This window comes from Mycothermus thermophilus (genome assembly GCF_041956435.1).
Source record: "Mycothermus thermophilus strain CBS 625.91 unplaced genomic scaffold VTJ04scaffold_4, whole genome shotgun sequence".
In the NCBI taxonomy this organism is placed as follows: Eukaryota; Fungi; Ascomycota; class Sordariomycetes; order Sordariales; family Chaetomiaceae; genus Mycothermus; species Mycothermus thermophilus.
The window spans coordinates 437,410-448,307 of NW_027191430.1; the positions used below are offsets into that span (position 1 = coordinate 437,410).

A 10,898-nucleotide genomic window follows, 5' to 3' on the forward strand; every position below is an offset into this window, starting at 1 on the left:
AAATGATCTACATCTATTTCAATCAACACAGAATGTCCGATGTCTCCAGTGATAGATCTGAATGGTGTATTCGTCTCAGTAACCGCCCAACACGTATCATGGCTTCCGAGGACCGGCCCGTGTGCTAATACATGATTGATTGAGCACCCCCTGGTTATTGGACTTGAGAGGGACGAGCTGGTCTCGCCCGGTACGGGGACCGGACAGTGTGGGTCTCTTACCGAGAGCTTGCCAGTGGTATATGTAAACCTCTAGGCCCAAGACGAAATGACAGAGGAGGCAGAACAGAGGCTTTCTGATAGATTTCAGTTGAGACTGCAAGAAGGGCTTCTGGTTGTACGTATGTATAACTTTACAGTCTGGGGGTTGGCAATGTGGTACGCTGTAGACATGCTGTTGACACTGGGTTCTCATAGCTGCTGGGTCATTCTGGTTGCGTCATGTCTTTACAGCTCATGCTCTGAGAACCCTACTGCATCACATGTTCACGGGGCATCTGTGGAGCATCGAGGTCACAGGCTCAGCACATAGCATTAACGGCGCTTGGAAATCATTTCTCAGGGCTTTTCGCTGTCTACATATATTATCTATCATCTATATGCAGGCTATGTCTTTCTTCGACACCTTCTGTATCAACTCCTCTCCACACCACCACTCTTACTTACTCCTTACTCATCACCAAGGTAAAACCGCTTCCGCTCCTTCCAGTACACCTCGTCGTCGTCGTCCATTCTTTTCCAGCGGATCTTTTCTTCCTGTCCCTCCTCCCGGAGGGGCAGGAGGAATCTAACGCGCTTGATGCGCAGCCGCATCGATTTCGCCGCCGCGGCCTCGTCGCCGTCCTCGCGCAGCGCGGCGCGGAGCGTCTCCTGCAAGTCGTACGACCGTTTTGAGCGACGGAGGGGGTATCCTGCCTCCTCTCCCTCGGCGTCTTCTATGGCTTGGTCCTCACCGCGGGTGGCAACAGCGGTGGTGGTGGCCTCGAGCAGAGCCTGGAAGTTGTGGCAGCGCGCGGAGCGCCGGAGGGGGGGACCATCCTCGGCGGGTTCGAGGTAGTAGTCGATGCTGCTGCTGTTGTCTTCACTGCAGTGGTTACCGCCGTCGTTGCTGCTGGAGGAAACAGAGGAGGAGTTTGTGCCGCCACCCCTGAGTTTTAAGCAGGGCTTCAGGGGCTTCTTGGTCTTGGTCTTGTTCTTTTGCTTGTCCTCCCAAGAAAAAATGGTCGCATTGCTGCGGAGCGCCAGGACGAGGGCACTGGCGATCAGGACAGCCAGGTGAACCGCCAGAGGAGTGGCGAGCAGGCGCAGGGCAGCGAAAAGGCCGGGGACGCAGACGACGAACCAAGAGGGCTCCGCGGGGGAAGGCGAGATGGAGGGAGAAGGCAAGACGGCGCGGGAGGACGGCAAGGGCGGCGCGGCGGGAGACGGCAGATGAGAGGGCTGTGCGAAGGGGGGCGACGGCGGAGGAGGCTCCTGGGAGGGTCCAGGGAATGCCCTGGAAGGCGGCAAGGTTGGGTGTGAAAGTCTGTCATGAAAAGGGGTTAGTGTTGTGAGTCATTTATGTTTTGTAAAATGATATGATGATGAGTGTAATGGGTGGCATGATGTTAGGTGAAGTTCGGATGAGGAGAATACAAGTTGATAACAGTAGAGTGATGATGTCAAAGTGGCGTATGAGAAACCAAGCAAAAAGTGAGGTGATGGGCATGTACAAAAGGGGAAGGGCGTGTAGATTGATGAAGATAAGACGAAAAAAGAAAAAAGAAAGAAAGAAAGAAAGAGAGAGAGAGACAACACGAGGAATAGAAGAGAGAAACAAACTAACCAAGAAACGAACGAAAATGACTAGACAAGAAAAGGAGATAGGGGATGGAAGAGCCGAAATGATAGCGGCCATGTTTTCGCTTCTGTTCTTGAGTCTCAAGTCAGTGTAAGTGCCTTTCAATTGGCCCATTGACCTATTTCCTCGAAGCTGTTGGGCCATGATGGATTGAAGGATATGGGATGGGTGACTCACCTGTGTGTGTTGTGAAGTGGTTGCCGATGAATCCTCTTTTTTGATGTTATTAAGACGAATCTCGAAGTTGTTGAATTCATTGGTGAACATATGAAACTTGACAACCTGTGGATGGGGAACACCTGTATATATATTTCTTCAAACATAGTCTCAGCTTTGACCTCCGGAGGTCCGAGCCAGTAGGTGAGTCGATCTTGGTGACTCTTCCAGGGGTGTGATGGAGTATTCGAGGACTGGACGAATGTTGCAAAGCACAGATGAACTCAAATCTGTTTGTTGATGTCATTGAGTGTATTTGAGGTGTTGCTGTCATCACCAGCTTCCTGTCTCCGGCCGGGGCCGGAGCTCCGGGTCGGATGACGTTGATTCAGCTCCGGCGCCCCACAATTCCGGAGCCGGACCAAGACCCGGATTATCGGAGCTCTTGGCCCGGCGATTGTTCAACGGGTGGGTCCCGCCAGGACCGTTGCGTCCAACTCGCAAAGACTACAAATACCGTCCATCTTTCATGACAGGTCCCAAATTTAAATTACCGTGACTATTTAGCAACCGCGAGCGGCAGGTGGACAATATCCACAGCCAGTCCATCATTAGACTTAGACGGGCCGTAAGTATGGGCATCAACGTCATGGCAAACAGAATGATCATTCCCTTCGCACAGCGTCAAGATGATGATAGCAAAAAATGCTCCGGCCTGCAGAATCACCAATAAAATCCATAATTATGACTGAGCCCATCACAAAACCAGGATTCTTGTAACAAGGAAAACAGAAGACAAAACTCGAACCGAAGCTCCTTTGAACCCCCCTAACACCAACTTCTTACAGGACACCCCATCCCTAAGTCAACCCGCCCAATCGCCGAGGACAGCATAAAAGAAGGAAGTACACGGCAACCCAACCGTTCCCGATCAAACCAACCAAAACCAACCGCCCAACCAACCTAGACCAGCACCCTGGATATACAACAGCAAGCACAGCACAGCGCACAACACAAACTCCGACCTTGGAAAGCAGCAACGAACAAGCTTCCAACAAGCAAATGCAATGATGCCGCGAAGTCTTCGCCAGGGGACCCCCCACTGCTGAACCAGCCAAGCGGAAACGTACCTAGGTAACGTAAGGTAAGTAGGTGGTAGGTATATCATACAAACAACATGTCGCACCCCTTTTCTTGTCGTAGCAACCCGTGTAAAAATGATAACTTTGAATGACCCGTCCCTCCCTTTCGTTCATCATCCGCTTTCCCGTCGTTTCGCGTCGTATTTCGGCGGATGTCATATCCCGCCCACTTCGGTTCCCGACTGGCTCCCGGCCATCGATAGCAAAATTCATTTCATAGCATCTATCACCTGCCCCCAACCAGCCCATTCAGTCGTTAAGAAAAAAAAAGACATTAAAGCTCCCGTCCAAGCGGCGACGGCTGATGCCCTTCCCTCTTAGGCCACGCGTGCGTCGACCCGTTGCTCGACCGCATGGATGACGCATCGTCAAACGGATTCAGGTGTGTACTGCTTCCCCCTCCGTTCCTGTTGCCGTACTTGGGCTCAGCGCCGGACTGGAGCGGGTTGCGTGATGGGGACCGCCCGGGCCGGCTGCTGCTGTAGCCGCCTGTGGAACCAGCGTCGGTCAGGTCATCATCGGCCGGGGGTTTACCGGATGGTGGTAGTTCATCGAGGCCGTAGTCTGCGCGGTGGAAGCGGTCTTCGAGGTCCTCGCGCTTGTCGCGCTTGGTTTTGCGGAAGTGGAGAAAGAGGAGGACGGAGCCGGTCCCGGTGAGGAGGAGGCCGCTGGAGAGAGGAGGCTTGTTAGCGGGCTGGATTTGGGTCCGGATGGTCAAGCACAACTTACACCACGACACCGACGATGATCCACGTCGTTTGGACGGATGAAATGCTCGGTTTCTCGCACAGGTCGACGCCCGGCTGCGGGTGACAGTCATCTTCGCGTGGGAGCAGCATGTGGGAGAGACTCTGGCGGACGGTGGTTGCGAAAGAACGGCGGCTGATATCGAGCACAACGCCGGCCTCCCCGGGTTCTGGTATCGACACCATTGTTGTTTCTCGGGCTTCTGATAGAGAATCGGTTGTGACGGTTTGCGTGATTTCACGTTGCCTTGCGCCGTGTTATTCGAGGGGATTGGCGGCTGCTCGCTCCAATGAATGATTCGTAGCGGACAAATGTCGGCGATTGATTCGAGACTCGCGGTCAGGTGCTTTGCTGAACAGACGCTTGGATTGAGAGTTCGTGAGGAAAAGAGTCGGATGTTCAACAGCAGCGCATGAAACGGGCCAAAGCGAGATCAAGCGGTCGATTTCAGTTCAGGCAGATTGCGGGGGGATCGCGCTGTTTGAGCGCGGGTTGTTGACGGCGGCGCTCGGGAATGCCGGGGGTGTGTTTGGTAACTGACCGGGGATTGGCACGCAACCAGGTCTAGATGCGCTCTTGTCGCTCCGGGCGAACGGGTGGGATTCCAAGGTGTTTTGTATTTTCTCTACTCGAGAAGGGACGAGAAAAAACGAGAGGAAAAGAAGGAAAAGACTGGGAGAGGCTGGTGGACTTTGGGAACATTGGGGCTGTGTGAAGCAGGATGCGCAGGGTAGCATCCCGTTCTTCAATCCTCTGGGATCCGATGCCGAAAAGAGGCTGACAGGGCTCCATGGATGGCTTACAATGGAGCAAATTGAGGGTGACGTCCTGGTGTATGGTACCTTACAGCATGCAGCATGCCGCGTTTCCACATTCTACGGCGCGGACGCAAGGTTTACCTCAGCTGAGCGTTGACGTTACGGGCGGAAAGGGGACGTGGAAGGAAACCTTGGAAGTCCCAGGTTCCACAGGATTGGACCAAGGTCCACCACAGACACTCCCCGTTCCTGGAACCTGACTCTCGCAACGGTGCACCCACCGTCGCACACGCCCACGTCCAATTGTGTCAAGGGACAATGGCCCCATCCATGTGACAACCGTCATTGGCGCTGTGTTTCTGGGACTGCTTCCAGGTTGAGGAGAAACGCCGGGCGGGCCCGATCCGCCATTTCGCCATTTACAGTTCCTATCGTGATCCAACCCGTGCTGCACTTGTCAGACGCTACTGCGGGAGTCATTCTATTTCTGTGCGCCGTGAGATGCGGTATCTTGCAGCAGCAGCGCAATCATGCCGCAAACTAGCCACGCAGAATAACGACGGCACTTCGTAATTGAGTAGATGGTGAGCTGCTACTCTCGCTGAAGTAGTACACGAGGTTGACTAGACACTTCAAAGCCGGATGGTGACATGCTCGTAGCTTCATGGACAGCAAATTGTGTGTGTCGAACAGTTGTTCATCCCACGTTGCCATGCCATGCAGTGTGGACGGCGCCTTGGATATGCAGGCCAACTGGTCCCAAGTCGTATTGGCAATACGAGAGATTTCTGAGGACTGCCTTGGAAGCAGGCCGCTCACTCTATCGAACGTTTGGGCGGACAATCACAAGAAACAGGGAATTGCTTCAAAAAATACAGGTGGGGTTAGAGTAACATCTTCAACGTCATTCATGAGATTCTTCTGCTGGCTCGTTGCCGCGAGTGGCTTCAAGGTGTGGAGGATATCTGCAGAATCAGGTACTTCTGGGATTGGCACAGGTCACCCAAGCGGGCAACCGACGGTGGGCTGTGATGTCGAAGGCACGGACTGAACATTACCAAAAAAGTACTACATAGAAGCAGCCAGGATATTAATTAGAGACTGCTTGGGGGAGAGGCCTCGAACATCGAGGCCACCCATTTCACATTCCACCCAAGCTGGGCAAGGCCGTCAGAAGCGGCACTCCGTCGCTCTGGAATTTATCCACGATACTTGAGGCAAAGAGCCGAGCCCAAATATATCTGCCATGAATATAGAACATATCCGAGATCTGGACGGAATGAATCGCTTCAGAGTGAGGGAATTGGGGAGTCAACTCCAGCATCAGAAGGACAAAGTGCGGCTGGGAAAAGGTGATTCCTTCCCACATCGAGGCTTGGCCTGCGCCTTTCTTCGGCCGATAGGCTGCTTATCTCATCGACCCCGCAGCCCCGCATAAGTGGCCCGTGCACCTCCTCAGCTAACCCGAACCCTTGGGCTGCTGCCTTTCCGACTCTTGGCCCGAGAATTCCCAGACGGTCTCCTGATGCATCGCCTCATTGGCCCTTCTTTCGGGTCCAGTGCAGCTTCAACCAGCAACTCCAACTGCTGTTGCGCGAAAACTCGGTGTGACGGTGCATCCGCGGGCCCAAGCCATTGTCGTCCTCATCACCACCCACCGAGCCGCTGTGGTGAGCGTTGTCGAGTCGGGACAAGCAAGCAGCTACACCAGCCAAACCACCCTTCATCATGTCGGCCAACCCGGGGTCCCTCCGCACCTCGAACCGCAGCGGCCGGGGCGCTGTCCCGCTCGCCAATAGCTCTGGCTCTTCGGGCATCCCCCGGCCTGTTATCGATGCCGGAAGCAGTGACGTCGGCACCTCGGCCGTGAGCGCGAGCCGCCAGAAGCAGTCCAAGAAAGATGAGGTATGTCGAGCCCGGAGTGTCGAGTTTTGTGTGTACCGCCCCACTAACAACGCCCGCCCCTCGCCAGGCCATCCGTCGCAAGATGGAAAGCGACCTCTCCAAGAAGAAACACCTGACATCTCGCGCCCGCACTTCTCGCAAAGCCCCGCCGGGCACCGTCCTGGCTCTCAAGCCGAGCCAGGCTCTTCAGATCAAACCCCAGACCACCGTCGCCGAGGCTGCCCAGCTTATGGCCGCCAAGCGCGAGGACTGCGTGCTCGTCACCGACGACGACGACCGTATCGCCGGTATCTTCACTGCCAAGGACCTTGCCTTCCGCGTGGTCGGGGCCGGCCTCAAGCCCAACAATGTCACCATCGCCGAAATCATGACCAAGAACCCGCTATGCGCCCGCACCGATACCAGCGCCACCGACGCCCTCGATCTCATGGTGCGCAAGGGCTTCCGCCACTTGCCCGTCATGGACGAGAACCAGGACATCTCCGGCGTGCTCGATATCACAAAGTGCTTTTACGATGCTATGGAGAAGCTTGAGCGTGCCTACGCCTCGTCGCGCCGGTTGTACGATGCCCTGGAGGGTGTCCAGTCAGAGCTTGGCGCCTCACAGCCCCAGCAAATCATCCAGTACGTCGAGGCCTTGCGCGTCAAGATGTCAGGTCCTACCCTCGAGTCGGTGCTCAACGGCCTGCCGCCGGTGACTGTGAGCGTGCGCACCTCGGTGAGGGAGGCTGCCCAGTTGATGAAGGAAAACCACACCACCGCCGTGCTGGTCCAGGACCAAGGCGCCATCACGGGCATCTTCACCAGCAAGGACGTGGTTCTCCGCGTCATCGCCCCTGGCCTCGACCCGGCCACCTGCAGTGTCGTCCGTGTCATGACGCCGCACCCGGATTTTGCCCCCATGGACATGACCATCCAGGCGGCTTTGCGCAAGATGCATGGTAGGTACAATGTGTTGGATCTAGCATGATAACGCACCTACTAATCCATGCCCGTCCAGACGGCCATTACCTCAACCTCCCCGTCATGAACGACAGCGGCGAGATCGTCGGCATGGTGGATGTGCTTAAGCTTACCTATGCGACGCTTGAGCAGATCAATTCCATGAACAACACCGATAATGAAGGGCCTGCATGGAACAAGTTCTGGCTCTCGCTGGACCACGAGACCGAGTCCATGGTCTCGGGCGACGGCTCCCTCCACCACACTCACCGGTCTCTCATGTCTCCCGAAATCGCCCGCAGCGAGCGCCATGCCATCGAAAGTGTTGCGCCTGGTGACTCGGCCAGCCACGTCGGCGTGGACTCCCCACCCCATAGCGCCCTCGGAGGCGGCTCGACCCTCCCGCCCGCCGAAACCCCCTTCACCTTCAAATTCAAAGCCCCTAGCGGCCGCGTCCACCGCTTGCAGGTCATCGCCGCCCACGGCATGGCCGAGTTTGTGGCCAACGTGGCGGCCAAGCTGGGCTCCGAGGTCGAAGCCATCGGCGGCACCCCCGTCGTCGAGGATGGCAAGCTTTCCGGCGGGTTCGCCCTCTCGTACCTGGACGACGAAGGAGATTCCGTCTCCATCACCACCGACCAGGACCTGCTCGAGGCCATCATGCTCGCTCGCCACGGCCGCCGCGAAAAGGTCGATCTTTTTGTGCATGACCCCAAGGAGTCGCCTGTCGGTCCTGCTCATGCGGAGACTGCGGCCCAGGTTACTCCGGCTCCGTCGTCGGTTGTACGTGAGAGGAGGAAGGCCGCCCATGCGGAGGACGATGAGGAGGAGGAGAGCGACGAATCCGAGGACGAGGATGGAGCCCCTGTTCGCCGCCGCCACCACCACCGCAGCCGTACTTCTCAGCAGTACCACCCTCCTGAGCAGATCATTGCCGGCGTGCCCAACGAGCTGCTCCTCCCGGGCGCGATTGCGCTGCTGGCGGTGGCGATCGTGGGCGTGTTTACCATCTCGAGGCTGTCGAGCCGGTAGAGTCGGTTGGGTGAGGGCAGGCCGAAGTGGTAGATGGGGTTGTGTAAATGCCGTGTGTCTTGGAGCGGACTTTCCTTTGTCGTAGGTGGGAATGGATATATAACTGATTATCGCCGTCCGTTTTTCCAGGTTGTGCCTTCAGGAGCTGTCGGCGTCCTGTGCTGAGATACGTTTGGGAATAGTACTATCTGTTAGACTTTGCTTTCCTGGTCCTGAATGGGGCCAGACCGTCACTCTTTAGATATTTAATGCCTCTCATTTGTCTTTTTTTCTCAAAGGTTCATAACGCTTCGCGCTTCCATTGCCCCTCTGGTTACCTCTGCCTTCTCGTCGTCGCATGTTCCGACTGATGAGCGGGATGGATGGCGGGGCATCGGTAGTGGGGCCAGGTGGGGCTTCCGGGCTTGAGAGAGGGTGCACGGACCAAGCATCGGCTGCGAGCGACACCAAGAAAAGTTGTTGCCGTTCACCCTCAACACCAAGCGCCGTGTCCGCAATGACGTTGGCGCCCGCCTTTCCACCATGATAGTCAGGAATTTCGGCTTACGGCAGGGTAAGGAGCCTCTCCCATCCGACCAATTTAAACCACGACCCAATTGACACTTTCTCAGGCCGCAGGGCCCTCGCCGCCCCTCTTTCGCAAGCATACCTCCGAACCGTCACCACCTCTTCTTCCTCCGGACCTACACGGCCCGCGGCCCCTGCTCCCACGACCGTAGCCGAACCTCCGCCAGCCCCGACACCGACCCCGAACACTCCCACCTCCTACTCCCAAGCCTTCGCAGCCGCCCAGGCCGCTGCCCGCAAGGCCGCCATCGCCCACATCCCCGCCAACCACCAAGAGTACGAGCGCCAGCGCGGCCTGACCCGCCCGCTCGGCTCCAACGTCGAGTCCCGCTACCACCCGGATCAAGACCTCGAAAACCCCCCGCACGACGTGACCCTTGAGATGCTCATGGCGGCGCAGAGCCACATGGGGCACCACGTCTCGCAATGGAACCCGGCTAATCAGCGGTACATTTACGGCGTGAGGCAGGACATTCACATCATCAACCTGGAGACAACGGCGGCGCATCTGAGGCGGGCCGCCAAAGTCGTCGAGGAGGTGGCGTACCACGGCGGGTTGATCTTGTTCGTGGGAACGAGGAGGGGCCAGATGCCTGCTGTTGTGAAGGCGGCGGAACTGGCGAAAGGGTGCCATTTGTACCAGAAATGGGTGCCCGGGTCGATTACGAATCGGGATGTCATTTTGGCGAATAAGAGGTTGAAGGTGGTGGATGAGCTGGATCGGGAACTCAAGGGGTTTGATGAGCACATCAGGGACTGCCGGCCGGTGGTGCCGGATTTGGTGGTCTGCTTCAACCCCATCGAGAATTACCCGCTGCTGCACGAGTGCGGGCTGGCGGCGATCCCGACGATCGGCGTCATCGATACGGATGCCGACCCGACGTGGGTGACGTACCAGATCCCGGCCAACGATGACAGGTGAGTCTCTACCGGCTCAAAACTTCTGTAAAACAAAGCCTAACAAAAAGTTACAGCATCCGCTGCATCACGCTCATTGCTGCCGTGCTCGGCCGGGCGGGCGAGCGCGGACAGGCGCGGCGACTGGCCGATGCCAATGAGGGCATTGTCACCTGGGAGACGCCGCGCGAAGTGGCCAACTTCATTGAGAGGGACGCCCGGGAAAAGGCCAAGGCGGCCAAGCAGGCGGTGGATGAGGCTAAGGCTTCGGGCGAGCTCTCTGACAAGCCGACGCTGACGCGTGAGGAGTTTTTGAGTGATGACCAGCTCCTCGCCGAAATGTTGGAGGCTCCGATTATTTCGAGGCCGAGCCCGAATGAGGAAGCGTGAGTTGGGACTGGAGGGGGTAGTGTATTATACTCATAAACATGCTGTATTTGATGGAATGGATGTGATCAACCACCAGGTTCGCTATGGGATAGTTACCTATGTACACAAGAATAGACGACGGGTTCTGGTTGATGAGCATTTGATATATTCTTGTCGTAGTCAAAGTGTCAGAGTTGATATGCCACCTGCTGGCCAGCCGGCAGCACACCCCACCCAGATCACATGGTTTTGGTCCCCAGACCTGCCCGCATTCCATTCCTTTTTTCCCCTGAGCACAAACCATCACCACGAACTTTTCAGCACAGCGACTCAATTCCTGTCACGTTCCGGCCGCACCCTGTCGCTTTCGCCGCCGATTCGCACCCCCCGATCGGTTTCCCCTGATTGGGCGTGCCTGAATCAAGCCCTTTTCCCCGGGTACAGGACCCGTGCATATTCTCTTTATCGGGGCAAGACGCTCCGACTGCTCCGGGTGCTGGGTGTAAGAACCTCTTGGCCAACTCGAGTAGTTTTAAAGCCTAGC

General features: G+C 56.6%; 7 protein-coding genes across 7 annotated transcripts; 4 read left to right on the forward strand and 3 right to left on the reverse strand.

Moving 5' to 3' along the window:
• Positions 1-668: 668 nt before the first annotated feature.
• On the reverse strand, positions 669-2,106 carry VTJ04DRAFT_5855 (uncharacterized protein; the record flags this gene model as incomplete). Its single annotated transcript, XM_069364015.1, has 2 exons — positions 669-1,472; positions 2,017-2,106. 2 exons carry the CDS (start codon positions 2,104-2,106, stop codon positions 669-671), a joined length of 894 nt encoding a protein of 297 aa, XP_069217884.1.
• Positions 2,107-2,629: 523 nt separating this feature from the next.
• Positions 2,630-3,066, forward strand: VTJ04DRAFT_5856 (uncharacterized protein; the record flags this gene model as incomplete). The annotated part of the gene is made up of 2 exons (XM_069364016.1): positions 2,630-2,678; positions 2,861-3,066. The coding sequence occupies 2 exons, from the start codon at positions 2,630-2,632 to the stop codon at positions 3,064-3,066; spliced, it is 255 nt and encodes an 84-aa protein (XP_069217885.1).
• A 59-nt stretch (positions 3,067-3,125) lies between these two features.
• Positions 3,126-3,386, reverse strand: VTJ04DRAFT_5857 (uncharacterized protein; the record flags this gene model as incomplete). Its single annotated transcript, XM_069364017.1, has 1 exon — positions 3,126-3,386. The coding sequence occupies one exon, from the start codon at positions 3,384-3,386 to the stop codon at positions 3,126-3,128; it is 261 nt and encodes an 86-aa protein (XP_069217886.1).
• A 25-nt stretch (positions 3,387-3,411) lies between these two features.
• Positions 3,412-4,069, reverse strand: VTJ04DRAFT_5858 (uncharacterized protein; the record flags this gene model as incomplete). Its single annotated transcript, XM_069364018.1, has 2 exons — positions 3,412-3,805; positions 3,867-4,069. 2 exons carry the CDS (start codon positions 4,067-4,069, stop codon positions 3,412-3,414), a joined length of 597 nt encoding a protein of 198 aa, XP_069217887.1.
• Positions 4,070-4,177: 108 nt separating this feature from the next.
• Positions 4,178-4,424, forward strand: VTJ04DRAFT_5859 (uncharacterized protein; the record flags this gene model as incomplete). The annotated part of the gene is made up of 2 exons (XM_069364019.1): positions 4,178-4,227; positions 4,274-4,424. 2 exons carry the CDS (start codon positions 4,178-4,180, stop codon positions 4,422-4,424), a joined length of 201 nt encoding a protein of 66 aa, XP_069217888.1.
• Positions 4,425-6,370: 1,946 nt separating this feature from the next.
• VTJ04DRAFT_5860 (uncharacterized protein) lies at positions 6,371-8,521 on the forward strand (the record flags this gene model as incomplete). Its single annotated transcript, XM_069364021.1, has 3 exons — positions 6,371-6,547; positions 6,615-7,488; positions 7,548-8,521. 3 exons carry the CDS (start codon positions 6,371-6,373, stop codon positions 8,519-8,521), a joined length of 2,025 nt encoding a protein of 674 aa, XP_069217889.1.
• Positions 8,522-9,043: 522 nt separating this feature from the next.
• Positions 9,044-10,375, forward strand: VTJ04DRAFT_5861 (mitochondrial 37S ribosomal protein uS2m; the record flags this gene model as incomplete). Its single annotated transcript, XM_069364022.1, has 3 exons — positions 9,044-9,074; positions 9,133-10,006; positions 10,063-10,375. The coding sequence occupies 3 exons, from the start codon at positions 9,044-9,046 to the stop codon at positions 10,373-10,375; spliced, it is 1,218 nt and encodes a 405-aa protein (XP_069217890.1).
• Between the last annotated feature and the right edge of the window lie 523 nt (positions 10,376-10,898).